At 38.2% G+C, this 19550-nt stretch overlaps 1 protein-coding gene across 1 annotated transcript in view; it reads left to right on the top strand.

Annotated features, from left to right (window-relative positions):
- The window catches only part of ALG5 (ALG5 dolichyl-phosphate beta-glucosyltransferase), a 53431-nt gene that overhangs the window by 6458 nt on the left and 27423 nt on the right, over positions 1–19550 (top strand). Inside the window, exons 3-6 of the mRNA XM_020967802.2 lie at positions 9247–9293; positions 11696–11764; positions 13574–13666; positions 16743–16856. Of these exons, the coding sequence (XP_020823461.1) occupies positions 9247–9293; positions 11696–11764; positions 13574–13666; positions 16743–16856 (323 nt within the window). The remainder of the gene's footprint in view (positions 1–9246; positions 9294–11695; positions 11765–13573; positions 13667–16742; positions 16857–19550) is intronic.

Below are 19550 nucleotides of genomic sequence, written 5' to 3' on the forward strand. Positions count from 1 at the left end.
CCTTCATGAAATTGACATTTTAGGAAAGTAAAACTGATATCAGTGCAGGCCAAGTTGAAGGAAATTGAGGCCAGAGGCGGGAATACCAGTCAAGAGGCCATTAAAATTTTATAGTTGTAAAATCATTAGTTCCAGGACTAGGGTGATGATAGTTGAAATAGATATGAAGGGACTGGTATAACATAGAAGGAAGAATAAGGAATAGCCAAAGATCATTTGATCAGGAAGTATATGTTGAGCACTGCCAGTGTGCTAAGTGCTGGGCCTTCAGGATTATAAGCATAAATCACCAAAAGAATTGGAGTCCTTTTGATCAAAATAGGAAAGGTACTTTTCCAAGAATGATGTTCTTGTGGAGCTATCGTGTTTCCTGCAAAAGATTCTCTACAATATCTCCAAAAGAAGAGAAACACGTGAAGCAGCACCTGGTATAGGCCCTAAACTATATTAGTTTGCTTGAGAAAAGGTAATACTTAGACAAAGATATCCCTCAAGGATAGAGTGAAGACCAGGAAACTTTAATGAATAAAACAAATTTGATATGAATAGGTAGGAAAGATGGTTTTCATGGCAAGTGTAATTTCATCCATGTGAACTGGATTCAGGTCCTTGCTCTGACATTAATTGGCTATGTGTTCTTAGATAGGTCATTTCCCTTCTCAAGGTCTAAGCTTCCTCATCTTTAAAAATGAATTAGACCACTCTGCCTCAGATCAGACAACGGCTGGGTAGGATTGTGCTCAGTTCTTAGCACCACATTTTAGGAAGCACATTATTCAGCTAGAGCTAATCCACAACAAGACTACCATAATTGTGAAAGACCTCCACTACATGCCATATAAATAATGATTGTGAGGAACAGTCCAGTCTGTCCTCTACAAAACTGCAAGACTTGATCTCCCAAAAGCACTGGTCTGACCATGTCAGTCAGCTATTAACATTTAGTAAGCACCTACTATGTGTCTTGTACAAGGCTGAATGCTGGAGATACAAAGAAAGATAAATGACAGTCCTTGCTGTCAGGGAGCTCACAGTCTCATGGGGGAAACAGCATGCAAACAAGATATAATTATGGAATAAAGTAGAAATAATCAACAAAGGGAATGCACTAATGGAGGATTGGGAAAGGAAGGTGGAGTAGATGTGGAAGGTAGAATTTTAGATGAAATTTGAAGGAAGCAGAGAATCCAGGAGTAGAGATAAAGAGGACAGCATTCTAGGCATGAGAGGCAGCCAGGAAAAGTGCCCAGAGTTAGGAGATGATGTGTCTTTTTCAAGGAACAGCAAAGAGGCCAGTGTCACTCAATTATAGAGTATGTGTGGGGTCTGAGAAGACTGGGAGCAAGTTACGAAGACTTTGAATGTCCAACAAGGTTTTATATTTGATCCTGGAGAAAACAGGGAGTCACTGAAGCTGATTGAATAAAAGGGTGTTGTGGTCACTTTGGCCACTGAGTGAAGGCTAAACTGGAATAGGGGGAGACTACAAGCAAGGAGACAAGCTAACAGACTGTTCTTGAGGTGTTGAAGACCTGTACCAGGGTGGTGGCGACATGAGAGGAGAAAAGAGAATATATATGGGAGATCTTATGAAAGGAGAAACAGCAAGACTTGATGAGTAGAATATGGAGGGTGAAAGAACGAAGAGTCGAGGATGGCACCTAGGTTGTGAGCCTTAGTGACTGGGAGGATGATGGTACTCTAGATAGTAATAAGGAAATTAGGAAGAAGAGAGGGTTGGAAGGGAAAGATAATGAATTCAGTTTTGGACATGTTAAGTTTAAGATGTCTGTGAGTTCTATAGTTTGAAATGTCCAGTGGGTAGTTGGAAGTGTGAAAATGGAGGTCAGGGGAGAGATTAGAACTGGACAAATAGATCTGAGAATCATCTGCATAGAACTGATAATTGAATCCGTAGTTGTTGATGAGATTGAGATTGCTAAGAGAAATTGTATAGAGGGAGAAGAGAAGAGGGGGCCCAGCACATAACCTTGGGGGACACTCTTGATTAGCTAGATGAACACCCAGCAAAGGAGACTAGGTAGGGGGAAGGTAGGAGGAAACCAGGAGAGAAAAGCATCAGGAAAACTTAGAGAGAAGATATTATCATGTACACAAGGGTAATCAACTTCAGAGAGGTAAGAGGAAAGAAAGTGGAAGTGCTTGATTTTAGCTAGCAGGAATGGACGGATCAAATAAGGTTGTGGTTTTGGTTTTGGTTTTTTTAGAATGGAGGAAACATGAGTATTTGTGTAGGCAATAGAGAAGCAGCCAGTGAACAACAGAAAAATTAAACGTAAATTTGAATGGAGATGACAGAGGGGTCAATATTCTGGAGAAGACAGGATGGAATGGTAGAGGGGTTTGCCTTAGCAAGGAGACGGCTGCATCTTCATGTGAGTCAAGTGAAGGATGAGTTAGTAGAAATGCATCTGAATAATGTGAACAGAAGAGAAGAAAGAGGGGAGAAGAGGAAGCTCTCAGCACATAGCCTCAGTTTTTTTCAGTGAAATATGAGGCAAGGTTCTCAGCATAGAGGACTGAGGGAGACAACAGAGGTTTAGAATATTCTCGTAGTTGGGGGTGTGATACGGGTGATGAAACTTGCCTCAAGTCTTTTACTACTCCAGTTATCTTCTACAGTTTTCAAAATGATTTCCCTTAAGTGCAGATCTGACTATGTCACTTCCTACTCAGTCAACTTCAGTGGTTCCCTGCTACCTCCAGGACCAAATATACACTCTTCTGTTTGACTTTTAAGGCCTGTGTTTCCAACCTTCCCATGTACTACAGTGTAATAAAATTAGCCTGCTCTCTGTTCTTTACAAACAGAGCCCTACCTTCTATCTCAGAGCCTTTGCATTGGCTGTCCTTCGTGTCTGGAATACAATTTCCCCTCACCTCCACTCTAGAACCCCTCATTTCCTTCAGGACACACAGATCAAGGCTCCCCACTTGCTAGGTTTGTCTCTGCCTAACTGCTTTTTATTTATTCTGACTATACTTACATGTCAAGTCAACAAGCATTTATTAAGCGCCTCCTGTATGTCAGGCACTATGAGCACTGGGAATACAAATGCAAGCAGAAAGACTGTCTCTGTCCTCAACGAGCTTACATTCTATTGGGGAGGAAGACAACACATAAAAGCAAGCCAAAAGGCTGAGAGTTGTGAAGACACTCAGGCGGAAGCGTGGTAGAGAAAGTCCTGTCAAGAGGAATCGGCAGTGTATGGAGAGATATGAAGACATGGTTGACCTGGGCCTGTGCTTGCCCCTTTAAACCAAAGATTCTGAGAAGAGCCAGCCAATCAGAAGGAGAAGCCCCAACCCCATCCCTCTTCAGAACTTCCCTAAGTCATCATCTAAGTTTACAAACTTGGTATTATTTTTGGCTCCTTTCCCCTTCTCCCCTCCCCCCCCCTTACCCCATGTAGAATAAAATCCTGTGTTTTAGGCACAAGCCTGAAAGAAACTTTTTTTTTTAATTAATCTTACTTATTCTCATCTAAGATTTTCTGCTTAGAAAGTATCAAAGGCTGACAGAGTCACTCTGATTATGAAATTTTTTACTCCTAGGCATTTCAGATTTGCCTTTCTAGCAGTCCCTGACAATAGATAGGTTTCCACAGTGTTCAAGGTAAAAGTCACTTAAGATTTTGTTTGATTTGGAGTCACTAACTTTTGGAATACCTTGAATAATTGTTTTCCCAAAACCGTTCAATCCATTTTTGACCACTCTTTTCAAGGATTTTCAAAATGAATCAAGAGGTACTTCCCATCTTCTAAGGAAGCCTTTCCCAACTCCTCTTAATTCTAGTGCCTTCTCTCTCTTAATTATTTCCTATTTATCCTGTGTATAACTTGTTTGTATGTTATCTCTTCCATTAGATTGTGAGTTCCTTAAGGTCAGAAATGGTCTTTTGCTTCTTGTATCCTTAGCATTTAGCTCAGTGCCTTACACAATAGGTTTTTAATAAATATTTTTGACTGACTTGCATTTTAAAAGAAACTTTGCTTTCTTTTTTATCCTTTTTTAAAATTAATTTATTTTTAGTTTTCAACATTCACTTCCACAAGATTTTGAGTTCCAGATTTTCTCCTCATCTCGTCCCTCCTCCCCACCCCAAGATGGCATGCATTCTGAATACCGCTTCCCCTAACCTGCCCTCCTTTCTATCTCCCCCCCTGCCCTTCTCTTATCCCCTTTCCCTTCAGTTTTCCTGTAGGGCAGATTTCTGTACCCCATTTCTTGTATATCTTATTTCCTAGTTGCATGTGAAAAAATTTTTTTAACATTTGTTTTTAAAACTTTGGGTTCCAAAGTTTCTTCCTTCCTCCCTCCCCACCCACCCTCATTGAGAAGGCAGGCAACTTGATACAGGTTGCACATGTGTGTGGAGTCATACAAAACACTTCCATAGTAGTCATGTTATGAAAAACTAACTATATTTCCCTTAATCCTATCCCACCCACCATTTATTCTGTTCTCTCTTTTGACCCTGTCCCTCCTTAGGAGTGTTTGCTTCTGTTTACCCCCTGCCTCAGTCTGCCCTCCCCTCTATCATCCCCCTGCTCTCTTGTCCCCTCCCCCCCATCTTCCTGTAGGGTAAGATAGATGTCCATACCCAATTAAGTGTGTATGTTATTCTTTCCTTAAGCCAAATACGATGAGAATAAGATTCATCTATTCCTTCTCACCTTCCCCCACTTCCCCTCCACTATAAAAGCCTTTTCTTTTCTGAATTATGTGAGATAATTTACCCCATTCTACCTCTCCCTTTCTCTTCTTCCCAGTGTAATCCTGTCTCACCCCTTAATTTTATTCTCCAGATATCACCCCTTCATCTTCAACTCACCTATCTATCTATCTATTTATCTATACATATATATAATTTTTTCCCTCCAACTACTCTAATACTGACAAAGGACTCATGAGTTACAAATATCATCTTTCCATGCAGGAATGTAAACAGTTCAACTTTAATAAGGCTCTTATGATTTCTCTTTCTTGTTTACCTCTTCATGTTTCTCTTGAGTCTTGTATCTGAAAGTCAAATTTTCTATTCACCTCTTGTCTTTTTATCAAGAATGCTTGAAAGTCCTCTATTTCACGGAATGTCCATTTTTTTCCCCTGAAGGATTATACTCAGTTTTGCTGTGTAGATGATTCTTGGTTTTAATCCTAGCTCCTTTAACCTCCGGAATATCCTATTCCAAGCCCTTCGATCCCTTAATGTAGAAGCTGCTAAATCTTGTGTTATCCTGATTGTGTTTCCACAATACTTGAATGGCTGCTTGCAATATTTTCTCCTTGACCTGGGAACTCTGGAATTTGGTTACAATATTCCTAGGAGTTTTCCTTTGGGGATCTCTTTTAAGAGGTGATCAGTGGATTCTTTCAATTTCTATTTTGCTCTCTGGTTCTAAAATATCTAAAATATCAGTTTTCCTTGATAATTTCTTGAAAGATGATGTCTAGGCTCTTTTTTTTTGATCGTGGCTTTCAGATAGTCCAGTAATTTTAAAATTGTCTCTCCTGGATCTGTTTTTCAGGTCAATTGTTTTTCCAGTGAGATATTTCACATTGTTTTCTATTTTTTCATTCTTTTGGATTTTACAGTGTCTTGATTTCTCATAGAGTCATTAGCTTCCATTTGCTCCATTCTAATTTTTAAGGAAGTATTTTCTTCAGTAAGCTTTTGGACTTCCTTTTCCACTTGGCCAGTTTTGCTTTTTAAGGCATTCTTCTCCTCATTGGCTTTTTGGACCTCTTTTGCCGTTTGGGTTAGGCTATTTTTTAAGGTGTTATTTTCTTCAGTATTTTTTTGGATCTCCTTTAGCAAGCTGTTGACTTGTTTTTTGTGATTTTCTTGCATCACTCTCATTTCTCTTTCCCAGTTTTTCCTCTACTTCTCTTACTTGCTTCTCAAAATCTTTTTTGAGCTCCTCTATGGCCTGGGACCAATTCATATTTTTCTTGGAGGCTTTGGATGTAGGAGCTTTGATTTTGTTGTCTTTTTCTGGTTGTATGTTTTGATCTTTGTCACCAAAGTAAGATTCCATGGTCTGACTCTTTTTGTGCTACTTGCTCGTGATCCCAGCCAGTTACATGAGTTATAAACTCTTTGTTAAGGTAGAAATCTATTTCCAGTGTAGAGAATGTACTGTCCCAAGCTTCAGGGGTTTTGTACAGCTGTTTTCAGACATACTGTAAATTTTCAGTTCTTCCAAGGTGGTATGATTAAGGGCGAGGTGTTACTCCTTTCCTGGTCTGTGCTCTGGTCTATGAGTGACCACAAGCACTGTTTTCTGCCTTGGAACTGTGAGGAAGAGTTCTTCTCCATCGCCACTACAAGCGCTCCTCCTTGCCCCACGACAACCACCCAGAACTGTGACCCAGATCCAAGCATGGGCAAAGCAAGAGAATCCTGCCTCAGCACCAGCAAAGAGATCCCTGGAATCCCCCTCTGATCAGCCACTTGATTCCCCCTCAATCTTTGGGCGGGAATCTCTTAAAGCAGCTCCCGCCCCAGGGCCAAGCTTGGGGACTGGGGCTGCGACTGCACTTCTCTCTCTCGCTGCAGTCACAGACTTTTCCCACTGACCTTCTAAGTTGTCTTTGGCATTTGTGGGTTGAGAAGTCTGGAAACCGCCACAGCTGCCTGAGATTCAGTCCTCTGAGGCCTGTTCCAGGTTCACTGAGGCCTGGTTTGCCTACATGCTCACGCCGAACTGCATTCCTTCCCTCCCCACCACCCCCACCCCTCCCATGGTCTGATGGTGGGATATACCTTTCTGATCAACCATCCAGGTTGTCTTGGGCTGGAAATCACTCTTTCATTTTATGGGTTCTGCTGCTTTAGAATTGGTTTAGAGCCATTTTTTACAGGTATTTGGAGGGGTGTGGAGGAGAGCTCCAGCAAATCACTGCTTTTATTCCACCATCTTGGCTCTGCCGAAATTTCGCTTTCTTAGGTGGATCATTACCCCAGTCTGGTCAAGAGCCCTTTGCCCTTATCAGATCACCATCCTAATTATTTCAGAAAGGAGACAATCATTTCAAAATCAATTTTTAAAAAAAGACTTCTCGGGACAGCTGGGTGATGCAGTGGGTAGAGCAGTGGCCCTGGATTCAGGAGGACCTGAGTTCAAATCCAGTCTCAGACACATAATACTTACTAGCTGTATGACCCTAGGCAAGTCACTTAACCCCATTGCCTAGCCAAAAAAAAAAAGACTTCTCTTTTAGATTAGTCCAAAGACTAAGATAATTTTTAAATGTTTTCATAATTTCTAAAGGGAGCTAAAGGAAGAAGCTTTAGTCTGCTTCCAAACCCACATTTCTCATCAGTTGCTATACCTTGTTTCTTCCTCCACAACGTCCACCTCCCCTGTAGTCATAAGGACACCACCTATTCCAAGCCCTCAGTCACCTCTTACCTGGGCTGTTGCAGTAGCTTCATAATTGGGCATCTATCCCAGGTCTCCCCTCTCCAGTCTATCCTTCACACCACTACCAAGTGATTTTCCAGAGCTCAAATCTGATCATGTCCCCCTTCTACTCAATAAATGCCAGTGATTTCCTTTTTGATTCATATTTGATGCCCTTAGTATCAAATATGAATTCCTCTTTGGCCCTTTGTCCTAAACTACCTTTCTAACTGCATTATATGTTATTCCCCTTCCCAAACTCTGTTCCAGTCAGTCTGACTATTTTGTGTTTCTCACTTACTGCATTTCTCCTCACTTTTACCTCTTAGAACCCTAATTTCCTTCAAAACTTCCTGGTCCTACTAGCTGCTACTCCCTTCCTCCTCAAAATTACTGTGTATCATTTTGTGTCTACTTATACACAGAAATGTCATTTCCCCCTATAGCAAATAAGCTCCTTAGGGGAAGGAGCTATTTCACTTTTGTTTTTGCATGCCTAGTACTTAGGAACACATAGTTAGTGCTTGTTAGTTAATGTGATTGTAAAGAAAATTATATAGATGCCTAATTTTTTTTTCTAGGGTTTTTTTTAACTATCTAGAAAGATCATATTAACATGGGCTCATGTATAGAACATGTAGAAATTAGTAGGATAAAAATATGCCTATAGATAATAGTTTGATACCCACAAACAAGGATAGCTATTAATAAATTCGTTTTTTAAAAATGTGTTTTTATGGATGCTTTTTTTTTTTACATCACCACGTTTTCTCCTGGTATCAGCCCACCTCCCAAAGAGCCATCCTATACAACAAATAGTACTATTTTAAAAGAGATAAAAAGAGGAGAAAATCAGTATAACTGATCAACACATTGAAAAAACCTGAATGTATGTTTGTGAACCAATTCATTAACATTGTATTTAGAGTTGTATTGTGAGGAATGATCATTTGTTTTCTTTAGATCTACTGCTTTGATTCTATGGCTGACATTAAATAGGGCATCTATTAAGGAATATAAAAAGAATGTCTTTATGAAGTTCGCACGTATTATCTTACTGATAGTCTGTGCTGACTAACAAACTGAGAACGCCTCAGCTGAACCACAAACTGATTGCAGCTGATGAAAGAAGCATTAACTTGACCCCGAGTAAATTTCTGATAATCTACTTTTTATTTGCTTTATCCTTGCCAGATGAGTCGTATATAAATCAAAGGCAAGGATAGAGAAATAGGCATAGAGAAGGGAGTAGAATTCTGTATACACACTGACAATTTGGTAAAGTGGGACACTTTGTAAAGATTTTATAGTTTAAAGTAATTCTTTTCAAAAATTTTACAAACATTAAGTGCCTGTTATATGCAAAGCACTTTGATAGATTCTGGGATACTGAGGCAAAAATAAAATGATTCTTGACTTGAAGAAGTTTATATTCTACTAAATCAAGAATTTTTTGTGGTCTAAGGAGAACAGCATTTTCTAATGATTATTTAAGATATATTTCATTTGAGTGAAGATCGTTTAGTACGACTCAGTTATTGGACGACTTCTTACTTCTCTCAGTGCCTATAGCATATGCACTAGCAGAAGGCAGATTTTTCCCTAGTAGCAAGTTTGTTAATGAGTTCTTGTAAGATCCTCCTTTGCAAGCAGGTTAAATTATGACAGCTCATGTTCCAATTTATTTGTGAGACTCCAGCATAGCACGTACTAGATATTATTAGTTGTATTAAAAACATACATAAATCTATTGCTGACTTATTGACTTAGTAAATAATTTTGGGAAGGAATATTTAACTACTTATTTTTTTTCAGTGCCTCTGATGATGGATGAAGCTCTGGGTTATCTAGAGATGAGACAGGTAAAATATTTTCTCATTCAAAACATAAGGTCTTTTAATTAATTTAAAAAACTCATTGGAGTAAAGATATTCTTTATGACTTTAGGGTCAGAAGCTAAATTTGTCCCAAGTAACAGTCCCTGGAAAGGAAGCAAGATCCCATTCTTTTTTTTTAATTTTATTAATTTATTTTGATTTATCAACAATCACTTCCATATGCTTTTGAGTTGAAAAATTTTCTCCCCCCCACCCTCCCCAAGACGGCGCACAATTTGATATAGGCTTTACATTTACATACCCATTAAACATATTTTCACATTAGTGAAGTTGTAAGTAAAAATTAAAACCAATAGGAGGAACCATCAGAAAGATAAAACAAAACTCAACAAAAGGTAAAAATAAGTGTAGCGATTCGACTTCCATAGTTCTTTCTTTGGATGGGGACAGCATTTGCCATCCCGAGGCCTCTGGAAATGCTTTAGATCCTCGTAATGCTGAGAAGGGTTCAGTTTAACAATCTTAGTCATTGCATAACATGGCTGTTATTGTGTACAAAGTCCTCTTGGTTCTGCTCACTTCACTCAGCATCAGATCATATAAGTCTTTCCAGGTTTTTCTGAAGTCAGCCTGTTCATCATTTCTTATAGCACAATAGTATTCCTTTACATTCATGTACCACAACTTGCTCAGCCATTCCTCAATTGGTGGGCATCCTCTCAATTTCCAATTCTTTGCCACCACAAAAAGAGCTGCTATGAATATTTTTGTACATGTGGGTCCTTTTCCCATTTGTTTGATCTCTTTGGGATATGCAAGATCCCATTCTTGTGCACAGAATGCTTCCTTGGGCACCATGACAAAACCAGCATGTAGATGATTCTCTATACCTCTAATTGAAATTGTAAAGTATATCCTTCAGAATTTCTTCTTTGTAACCTCTCCTGATCCTTCTCATCCCCAAGTACTACACCTTCTAGCTACCATTAATTAATAAGCTGAATTATTATGGGGCTACTTGTATTTGAATATCATTTGGGTTAAGACATGTGAGCTTTAATATGTAGAGGAGAGTTTTTTTAGGGGAAGAAGGGTGGCTTTACTGATAACCTCCTCTTCCAGCCAACATCATTCTATATATCTGTAAACTGGATAGATTGGCCGAGATGGCCCCTGAAGTCTCTTCCAGCTAAAATCTGTATTCTTACTCCTCTTACCCAAATCAAATGCTTAGAGCCAGTAATTTGGCACTTCCCTAGTGAAAAATAGGGTCCATATGATTGTGGTAAAGTTTTACCTAATGAATAACATACTTGAAGTGTTACCATAGATTATTGAGCTAAAAGTTAAACTTATGAGTTATTATTTCATTAGCACCTACTGACAGACTGGAATCCTGTTGAGAGACATGTAAAGTAGATAGCATATAAGAATATATTTCTTGTATATGTATTTCCTGAGTGGTGGTAAAGTTTTGTATTTAATCTTCTCGCTTAACACTTCTTGTGCAAAAAAAAGTTATCCTTAATATATGTTCAGTAGTTTTGTAACTTGGATTTAGCTACAGGGTTAAGGATGGGACCTGTGATTCCTTGGAATAGGGAACTCACAGATGAGGAAACTCTTTCTGTGCATGAAGGTCAGCACTTTCTCTGCAACACCAAGCCTCAAAGAGTTACCTAGACAACTCAGAGTTAAGTGACTTGTCTAGAGTCACACAGCCAATAAGTGTCAAAGGCAGAGCTTGAACCTAGGTTTTTTTTGCTTCAAAGGCAGCATTCCATGCTGCCACCCAACTTGAATTTAAATAATATAGTTGACATGTGTGTTATTTAATTGAAGTAATATGGCACCACTGTGCTCTTTTAACATTTACAGATTTTAAGAAAACAGCGTTACTTAAATTAAGTCAGTAAATTGATTTAATTCCAAAGGCGCTTTTCATGTCCTTGTATTTTCCCTTCAAGTATAGATTTTGAGAAGAAAGTGTTTTCCCTTAAATAATTCTTTAGTTTTTTCCTTCATTTTCTTTAAAATCACTTAAGCAGCTATTAGAGCATTCCTCCAAGAATATCCATGTGTTTCGTGACTTGAAATGTAATATTATATTCAGAAGGAATGTATTATTTGTATAAATTTAAACACATTGAGGAAAACCAAAAATTCAGTTGCTTCACTGCCTAGCATAGACAGAAGAGACAGCTAGTCAGCAATCACTCCTCTGTCTCCTTGCCTAGCTGCCTCTTCCTTCTTGTTTTTATCTTGGTACTATGTATGTGTGTATCATTATTCTTATAAAGATACTTTTAGTTTAATTTAAAGGGATCATCCTACATTTATTAAATAAAATTATTTTTAAACTCTTACTAGGATTTCTTCTAGGGGCAATTATGCTAAATTGTATGTTCAATTTTTGTTTTTTGAAGAAACAAGATCCTTCATTCACATATGAAGTGATCGTGGTTGATGATGGAAGTAAAGACCAGACTTCACAGGTAAAGAAGCAGCTTTGTGGTGCTTGATCTAAGAAAAATGTGACATTAGGCGTAATAATATCTAGCATTTATATGGCTACTATGTACTAGATACTGCACTAAGTGCTTTACAGATATCATCTCATTTTATCCTCGCAACAGCCCTGGAAAGTTGATGCTATTTTTATCCCCATTTTACAGTTGATGAAACTGAGACAATCAGAGGTTAAGTGACTTGCCCAGGGTCACTGAGTAAGTGTCTAAGGCCAAACCAGCCTGCAAGGTGAAGGAAAATAATATGCATTTTTTTTCTTGGAAAGATAGGCTGAAGGCAGATTGTGAAGGGCCTTAAAAGCCCATCACAGGAGTTTACATTCTGTCCTAGAGGCTAGATGGAACCACAGGAGCTTCTTGAATTGGGGAGGGACATAGTCAGACCTGTGCCTTAGGAGTATCAACTTGGAGGAAGGATGGAGGACGGATTAAAAAGAAAAAAGACTATTCAGGAAGACCAGTTAGGAAACTATTTCAGTTCTCTGGGCAGTAGGTGATGAGTACCAAATCCACATTGGTGGCTGGGTACATGAAGAGAAGAGGATAGATAGAAGATACATTGTGAAATTAGAATCAACAAGACTTGGCTACTGGATGCAACAAATGAAGAGGAGGCAAGAGTCAAAGGGGACTCCAAGGCTGTAAACTTGGGTTGTCATATGCATGGCAGTGACCTCAGAAGAAGTCAGGAAGTACGAAGAGGGGTGGGTTTTAGAACAAAGCCAATGAGCAGTTAGGGATGATACTGTAATGTGGGGACAAGATTAAGAATCGTCTGTAAAGAGATAGTTGAACTCATGAGAGAACCCATGGTGATGAAATCACTAAGAAAGTAAAAATTAAGGAGAGGAGAGAGCCCAGAACAGTTTTGTGGCACAACCACAAGTGGAGTGTGATACATGGATAATGATTCCTCTAAGGAAACAAAAAAGGGTAGGGGTCAGGCAGGTAGGAGGAGGACCAGGAAAAAGCAGTGTCTTGAAATGCCAGGCAGAAAAAAACCTCTAGGACAATAGTTCTTAACCTGGAGTCCATGAACTTTGGGGGAAATATTTTAATAACTGTTTCACTATCATTGATTTCCTTTGTAATCTTGTATATTTTACTTTATACCTTTAAAAGCATTTTGAGAAGGGGTGTGTAGGTTTCACAGTTAACCAGTGGGGTTATGACATAACACACAAAAACAAGGGTTAAGAATCCTGTATTAGGAGAAGGGGGGTAATCAACATTATCAGATGCTATCGAGAGATCCAGAAAACTGAGTTCTAAGAAAAGGCAGTGAGATTTTGCGATTAAGAAATATTAAGAACCTTAAAAGAGTCATTTCTGTTGCATTAAGGTCAGAAGTCAAATTGCAAAAATGAGCAGGAAATAAGAAAATGGAGGCAATAAATGTGGCCAGCTTCTTCTTGGAGTTTGCCTGAGAAAGATATAAGAGAGATATGACCATAGCTTAAAGGGATGATAGGATCAAGAAAGGACTTTTTTTTTTAATTTAAGGGTGAGATCACCAGGGGAGGAAATGTAGGAAAAGATCTGAACATCCCTTTGAGGAATCACCACTCTTGAGAAGGATCTAGATGATGAACTGTAAAGAAGGCTGAAAGGGACAGTCCCATAGTGAGGAACTGAAACGAGAAGGCAGTATCATGAAAGCTACAAGAAGAGAGTATCCAGAAGGAGGGAATGGTGATCATGTACAGGATTTAATTATAGTTTTTAAACCATTTGGCAACCCAAATTAATTTTTTATTACTTTTATGTACTTAACAGATTGCTCTTAATTATTGCCAAAAATATGGAAATGACAATGTACGAGTAATAACATTGGCGAAAAATCGTGGGAAAGGTGGAGCTGTCAAGATGGTAATGAACACTTTTATTTAAAATACAAGCACTCTCAGTAACCTGTACTGCCAGCCATAGAATGGGTACATTCTATAGCTGGTCAAATGTGTCCCAAAGTTTCTGGTTCAGTAGAACATACTTCACAATGAAAATTAATATTTAATATCTGTCTTGATTTGTTTCACATTAGTTTATCAATAAGGATTTTGCTGCATGAATAGATATTGTGTCAAGAATGCAGAAGACGTACAACTGTGTGGTGTGACACAGTGGAATGCTATGTCCTGTTATGGCAACTACATTTGGATGAGTGTTGATGAGCTTGTCCAGAAAAGGGTGATCAGCATGTTGAGAATGCTGGACACCATTCCAAATAAGGAACAGTTGAAGAAACTGTTTAGCCTAGAGTAGCTAAGATTTAGGGGAAAGCTAATAGCCATTTTCAAGTGTTCAGAGAGTTATCATGTGGAACAGGGATTAAACTTCTGGTCATCTCCAGAAAGCAGATGCGGGGCAGAGAGTGGGAAGTTATAGAGAAGCAGACATGTCCTTAATCTATAGAACAACAGTAAGAGCTGTCCCAAAGTAGAATGGGCTGTATTAGGAAGTAGCAAATTCTAGAGGTTGTCCAGAGTCACATTAGGCATGATGTGTCAGAAGCAGGATTTGAACTCAGTTCTCTAGACTTAGAGGCCGGCTCTCTATCCACTATACCACGCTTCCTATCTTTTGTATTACACACAGGTTTTTCAGCAGTCACTGATATATGTATTTGTGATGAAGTTGTTAAAATATAGATTATATTTTAAGGAATCGAACATTCAAATCATTCATCAACTTCCGCGCATTTTTGAATGTGTAATGTGAAGTCCTGCTGACTAACATACACGTATGACATATGTACCTATATCTCCTCTCTGCCCTTTCCATTTATGAGATAAATGATTTTCTAGATGACCTAGCTCCATTTATCATTTTACCTTCAGATGACTACATGTATTTGTATTCACATTCCCATCCATATTTCCAAATTCTGTGTAACTCTCTGGCATTCTTCTGTTTTCCAGAAGTCCACTAAAAATGGACTTGCATTGCTTGAATGTCAGATGTGACTCTACTGTTTTGATTTCTTTTCACTCATATTCTAATTAATGTGATACTATACTGTGATATTACATTGTTAGTAACGACCAACTAGAAACGGATTTGTCATTGGGCAATAGAAATTATCTCATTTATGCCTACATTTCTAAATGTCACACCAGTATTCCAACTGTATATAATTTGTGGTGTTTCAGTTTCTCATTCACATTTCCAAATGTTTTATGACGGGAATTTAGAACTATGCTATATATAGTTATATAATACACATGTAATCTATACAAAGAACTATCATTTAAAATTACATTCGCATGATTTACGAAGTGTCATTGGTAACAGATTGGCAAAGTGGTAGTTGGATGAATTGACATTAGTTGCATTTTAATGAGGTTCACCATTTCTTGACTTAGCTCCATGTAACATCTTTAGATCTTTTGGTAAGAGATTTCCTATATAGACCTCCACTCTCTGTAGGCAGGCAGTCAATCACAAGGACTTATTATGCACTTGCTGTGTGCCAAGTACTATGAAAAGACAGAAAGGCAGACACATGATTCTTGTCCTCAAGAATCTCACATTCTAATTGAGACGTTTCACAGTAAGGCACCACACCATAAAAGTTACTTAATGTATGCACATGATCTTCACATGCTGTGCCAGTGAAGAGCTCTCTAACCATGTTTATTCCATAGATCATGTTTTGTAAAATACTGTATTATGTATAGAGAGCGTACCTATGCATAAGACAGGTCCTTAACTTCAACAAAATCTATATGAATTTTTTCTTTAAAAGTACCAGTAGCCTTATTCAGCTTTATTCATATTTACAAATGATAGTACTGTCAACTCCAACAACCAGATAATTGACAAAAACATTAGTGACCTAACTTAAAAGACTGAAGTATATTAGACAGTTAAATAATATTTATTGATTGCCCACTATGTGCATGGAATTATATTAATTAGACTTTGCAAACATTTTACAATCTAGGCTTATAAATAAAGAATATAAACCTATGAAAATTACCTAAGAAGGTTTACTTAACAATGACAAATGTTCAATATGTGGGAAATAACAAAAGTGCTGAGGATATACAGTAATGGGCTGATCTAAAAGCTACATGCTTTACTGGATAAAGTGAATTTAAAGCTAAAAAGGTGGTTAGAGAGTAGATTGGAACATAAAAGTGTTGTTGGCATACGGACTACAGGAACATTTTGACAATAATAAATTATTATTTGCTACTATTTATGATGTTAGGGCCAGGATGAGGAAAGACTCACTGAACTTAGAGGCATTTAATTTTGAAATTATTCCCCAAAGTAGTTGTTTAAACCCACATTACTTTGAAAAAAAATTTTTTTTTGGACAGCACCTACAGTTTCATTAGTGTAGGGTAGCGAGGTCAAATGCAGTGCCCCCAAGGGAAATTAAAATGGAATTGGGAAATGTTTAATAACATAAATAAAAATGTAAGACAATATAGTTAATGTTAATATGTGGTTTTCCAAGTTAATAGGCAGCCTCTAGGGATCTGTTTGAGTTTGACACACTAGTATTAGGAGCTCAGAGTAAAGAACTTTGTCTCCCAATGAAAAGGGGCATCTTCTCTACAGGTTATAATCTTCGATGTTTGTCTGGGGCATTGAGAGGTAAAGGAACTTGCCAGGGACACACGGTCAATATGTGGCAGATTTGAGCCATGTCTTCTGAATCTGAGACCAGCTGTCTCCACTATGCACACTGTTACTCTATAATTAGTAATAAATTCCCACCATTCGTTTGCATCTGTACAGTCAAAAATTGGGTTGTAGCAAAAAGTAATGCAAATAAGTCTACGTATGTAAAGATTATGAAAATAGATGTGATTTATTTGATCTCACTGAATTTTAGCTTTTCTCTACTTCAGCCTCATTTTATTCATTCAATTAAAACTTTATGTAATTTTGTCATTTTTGTTAAAAGTATTTTTATTGACATTTCTAAATGCAGGGCGTATTCACTTCTCGAGGGAGAAAGATCCTTATGGCAGATGCTGATGGAGCCACAAAATTTGCAGATCTTGAAAAATTAGAAAAGGAACTTGGAAATCTACAGCCTTGGCCTGTGAGTATAATATTTTATGATTACCACTAAAATATCAATAAGAAAATATCAAAAAGAAAAATTTGTGAACAAAGCCTCTATATAAATATTAGTTACTTATAATGGAAATATGTTTACCATGTAATGAAAAACAAAAACACCCATTTTTTAACATCATTATTCTCTTGATAATACTTTTTGACTGCAGTTTATGGAACACTACAATCAAATTGCCAATAACTGAAACAGCAATAGAGAAATGCATGTTAGGCGTGAATTAACTATAGCATAATGTGACTGATGATTTGCATGTAAGAAATGGCATCAAAGATTACTTCTGGGAAATAGATCATCCCAAAAGTATATGTGCTAATTATATAATGAGACAAATGATAGTGCATGGGTGATGTGAAGACTCTACTGGTACCCGGAGAATATCAAAAACCCCTAGAGGAAGGTGTCCAGCATTTTGGGGTAGGTATTCTATAGAGGATTTGTAAGAGACATGAAGAAAAGTCACATGGGATGAGAGGCCTAGATGGACCAATACTACTAGAGGGAATAACCACGTTGATGAGCTCATCCATTCATTGAAGTATAGGTAAAAGGTTAACACAAACCTGAAATGTTTGGGGTTTCTTAATCATATTACTATCTTTACGGATTACTATATTGTAGTTTTTTATGATGATTTTCCAGTGAGAGTCCAAATAACTATCCTGCCAGTTACTGTTGTAAGTCCCTAATCTTTTACCTCGTTGTTGTTGTTGAGTCATTTCAGTGATATCTGACTCTTCATGACCCAGTTTGGGTCATGGCAAAGATTCTGGAGTGGTCTTCCATTTCCTTCTCCAGTTCATTTTGCAGATGGGGAAACTGAGGCAAACAGGGTTAAGTGACTTGCTCAGGGTCACACAGCTAGTAAACTCGGGTCTTCCTGACTCCAGGCCCAGTGCTCTGTCTACTGTGCCACCTAACTGCCTTTTGCCTTTTACGAAGATGTTAATGCTTATTATGCATATTTATTATGCTCTCACCTTTGTTTAATATGTTTCATATGTCTAGCACCCTTTGAGTTTATTTTTAAGCAGTTCTATATAATGTTTTCTCCAAGGATGTTTTAGAAAATATCTCTCCCCTGGATTCCATGGCTCATACAATACTTTCCTTGGCCCTACCTAGAGGTATACCAGGATTGGACCTATGATTGGGGAACCAGCTGCCAGGATGCTGTCTTCCTTGACAAAGTCGGCCTTTGAGTCTGTGAAGGAAGAGATAGGAGCCTGTCATCAGGACCAGAAGGGCAGAAGCAAAAGGCTTCTTGAACAATACTTGATGTTAATCACTTACTAATACCCAGAGATAATCAATCAGTGAATTGCCTGTGTTGGTCAAAAGCTGCCAAACTTTTGGTCCTTTTCCAGGTCATAAGAGATCACATAGAGCAAGCTGCCTTCAAGTATATTAAGGACTTTCATTTGGAGGGTGGCTTAGACTTATGCTCCAGAGAACAGAATAGGAGCAGTGGGTGGGAGTTGCAAAGAGACAAGATTATGCTTGATGTAAAAAGAAACTTCCTCACGATTAAACCTATTCAAAAGAGAAATGGGTTGCAGAGATAACAGGCTCCTTCTCACTAGAGATCTTGAAACACAGCTTCAATGATAGCAAAAAGCATTTATTAAGCAGCTGTTCCGTGCCAGGCACCATCATGGACCCTAGTCGTACAAAGTTAAAAATGAAATAATCTTTTCCCTCAGGGAGCTTCCATTTCTATTGGGAGAGCCCCTTAAATGTTTATTGACAGAGTAGCTGTACGTACGAACAAATAAGAGGTAATTTTTGGTGCGGGTCAGGGAGAATAAGGAAGTCTTCATGTAGGAGGTATTGCTTAAACAGAGTTTTAGAGGAAATGAGGGATTCTAAGAGACAGACGTGAGGTGGAGGATAAGGTCCAGAGGCAGGAGAAGGTATATTGTTTGTGGGGAACAGCAAGAAGGTCAGGCTGAGTCAGAGTCAGCTGGGTCCAAGAGTGTGGGAAGGACCATTCTGCTTCCTCCTGTGCCTCCCACAAACACACTCACTTAGCTGACAGTGCAGATGGAGCTTTCATGCAAAGCAGTAGCCATTGTTCCAAACCCCAGAGTGAATGAAGCACCTGCTGCAGTGCCATTGAGCTGTTCAAGATAACGATAATGATGAGGAGGAGATAGGGATAATATTTCTATATTGCTTTATCATTTGTAAAGTGCTTTACAAATATTATCTCATTTTATCCTCATAACAACCCTGGCAGGTAGGTTCTATTATTATCCTAATTCTCAGGTGAGGAAATTAAAGTAGACAGAAGTTAAGTGACTTTCCAAGGATCAGACAGCTACTAAGTGTCTGAGGAGGGCTTTGAATTCAGGTTTTTCTGACTCCAGGACCAGTATTGTAGCTGCTCCATCACCTAACTACAGATATTCAAAAATTAGCATTTACTCTTCTGAATCCCTTGTGAGATTGGGTTTGACTAATGCTGGGGCAGCTGTTCAATGACATTATTAAAAACCTTTAAGGAAGGTTTTGCCATATGACAAACACTGTATAGATATTTTCCCTTTATTATTCCTCCTGTGAAGAAATGGGCTTATAAGTAAAATTATGCCTTTTTACAAGTGTAGTAACTGAGTCAAAGAAAGATGAAATTTCTTACCCCAGATCATTTAAGAA

The sequence above is a fragment of the Phascolarctos cinereus genome, unplaced genomic scaffold (genome assembly GCF_003287225.1).
Source record: "Phascolarctos cinereus isolate Bilbo 61053 unplaced genomic scaffold, phaCin_HiC Scaffold_726;HRSCAF=1367, whole genome shotgun sequence".
NCBI classification, from domain to species: Eukaryota; Metazoa; Chordata; class Mammalia; order Diprotodontia; family Phascolarctidae; genus Phascolarctos; species Phascolarctos cinereus.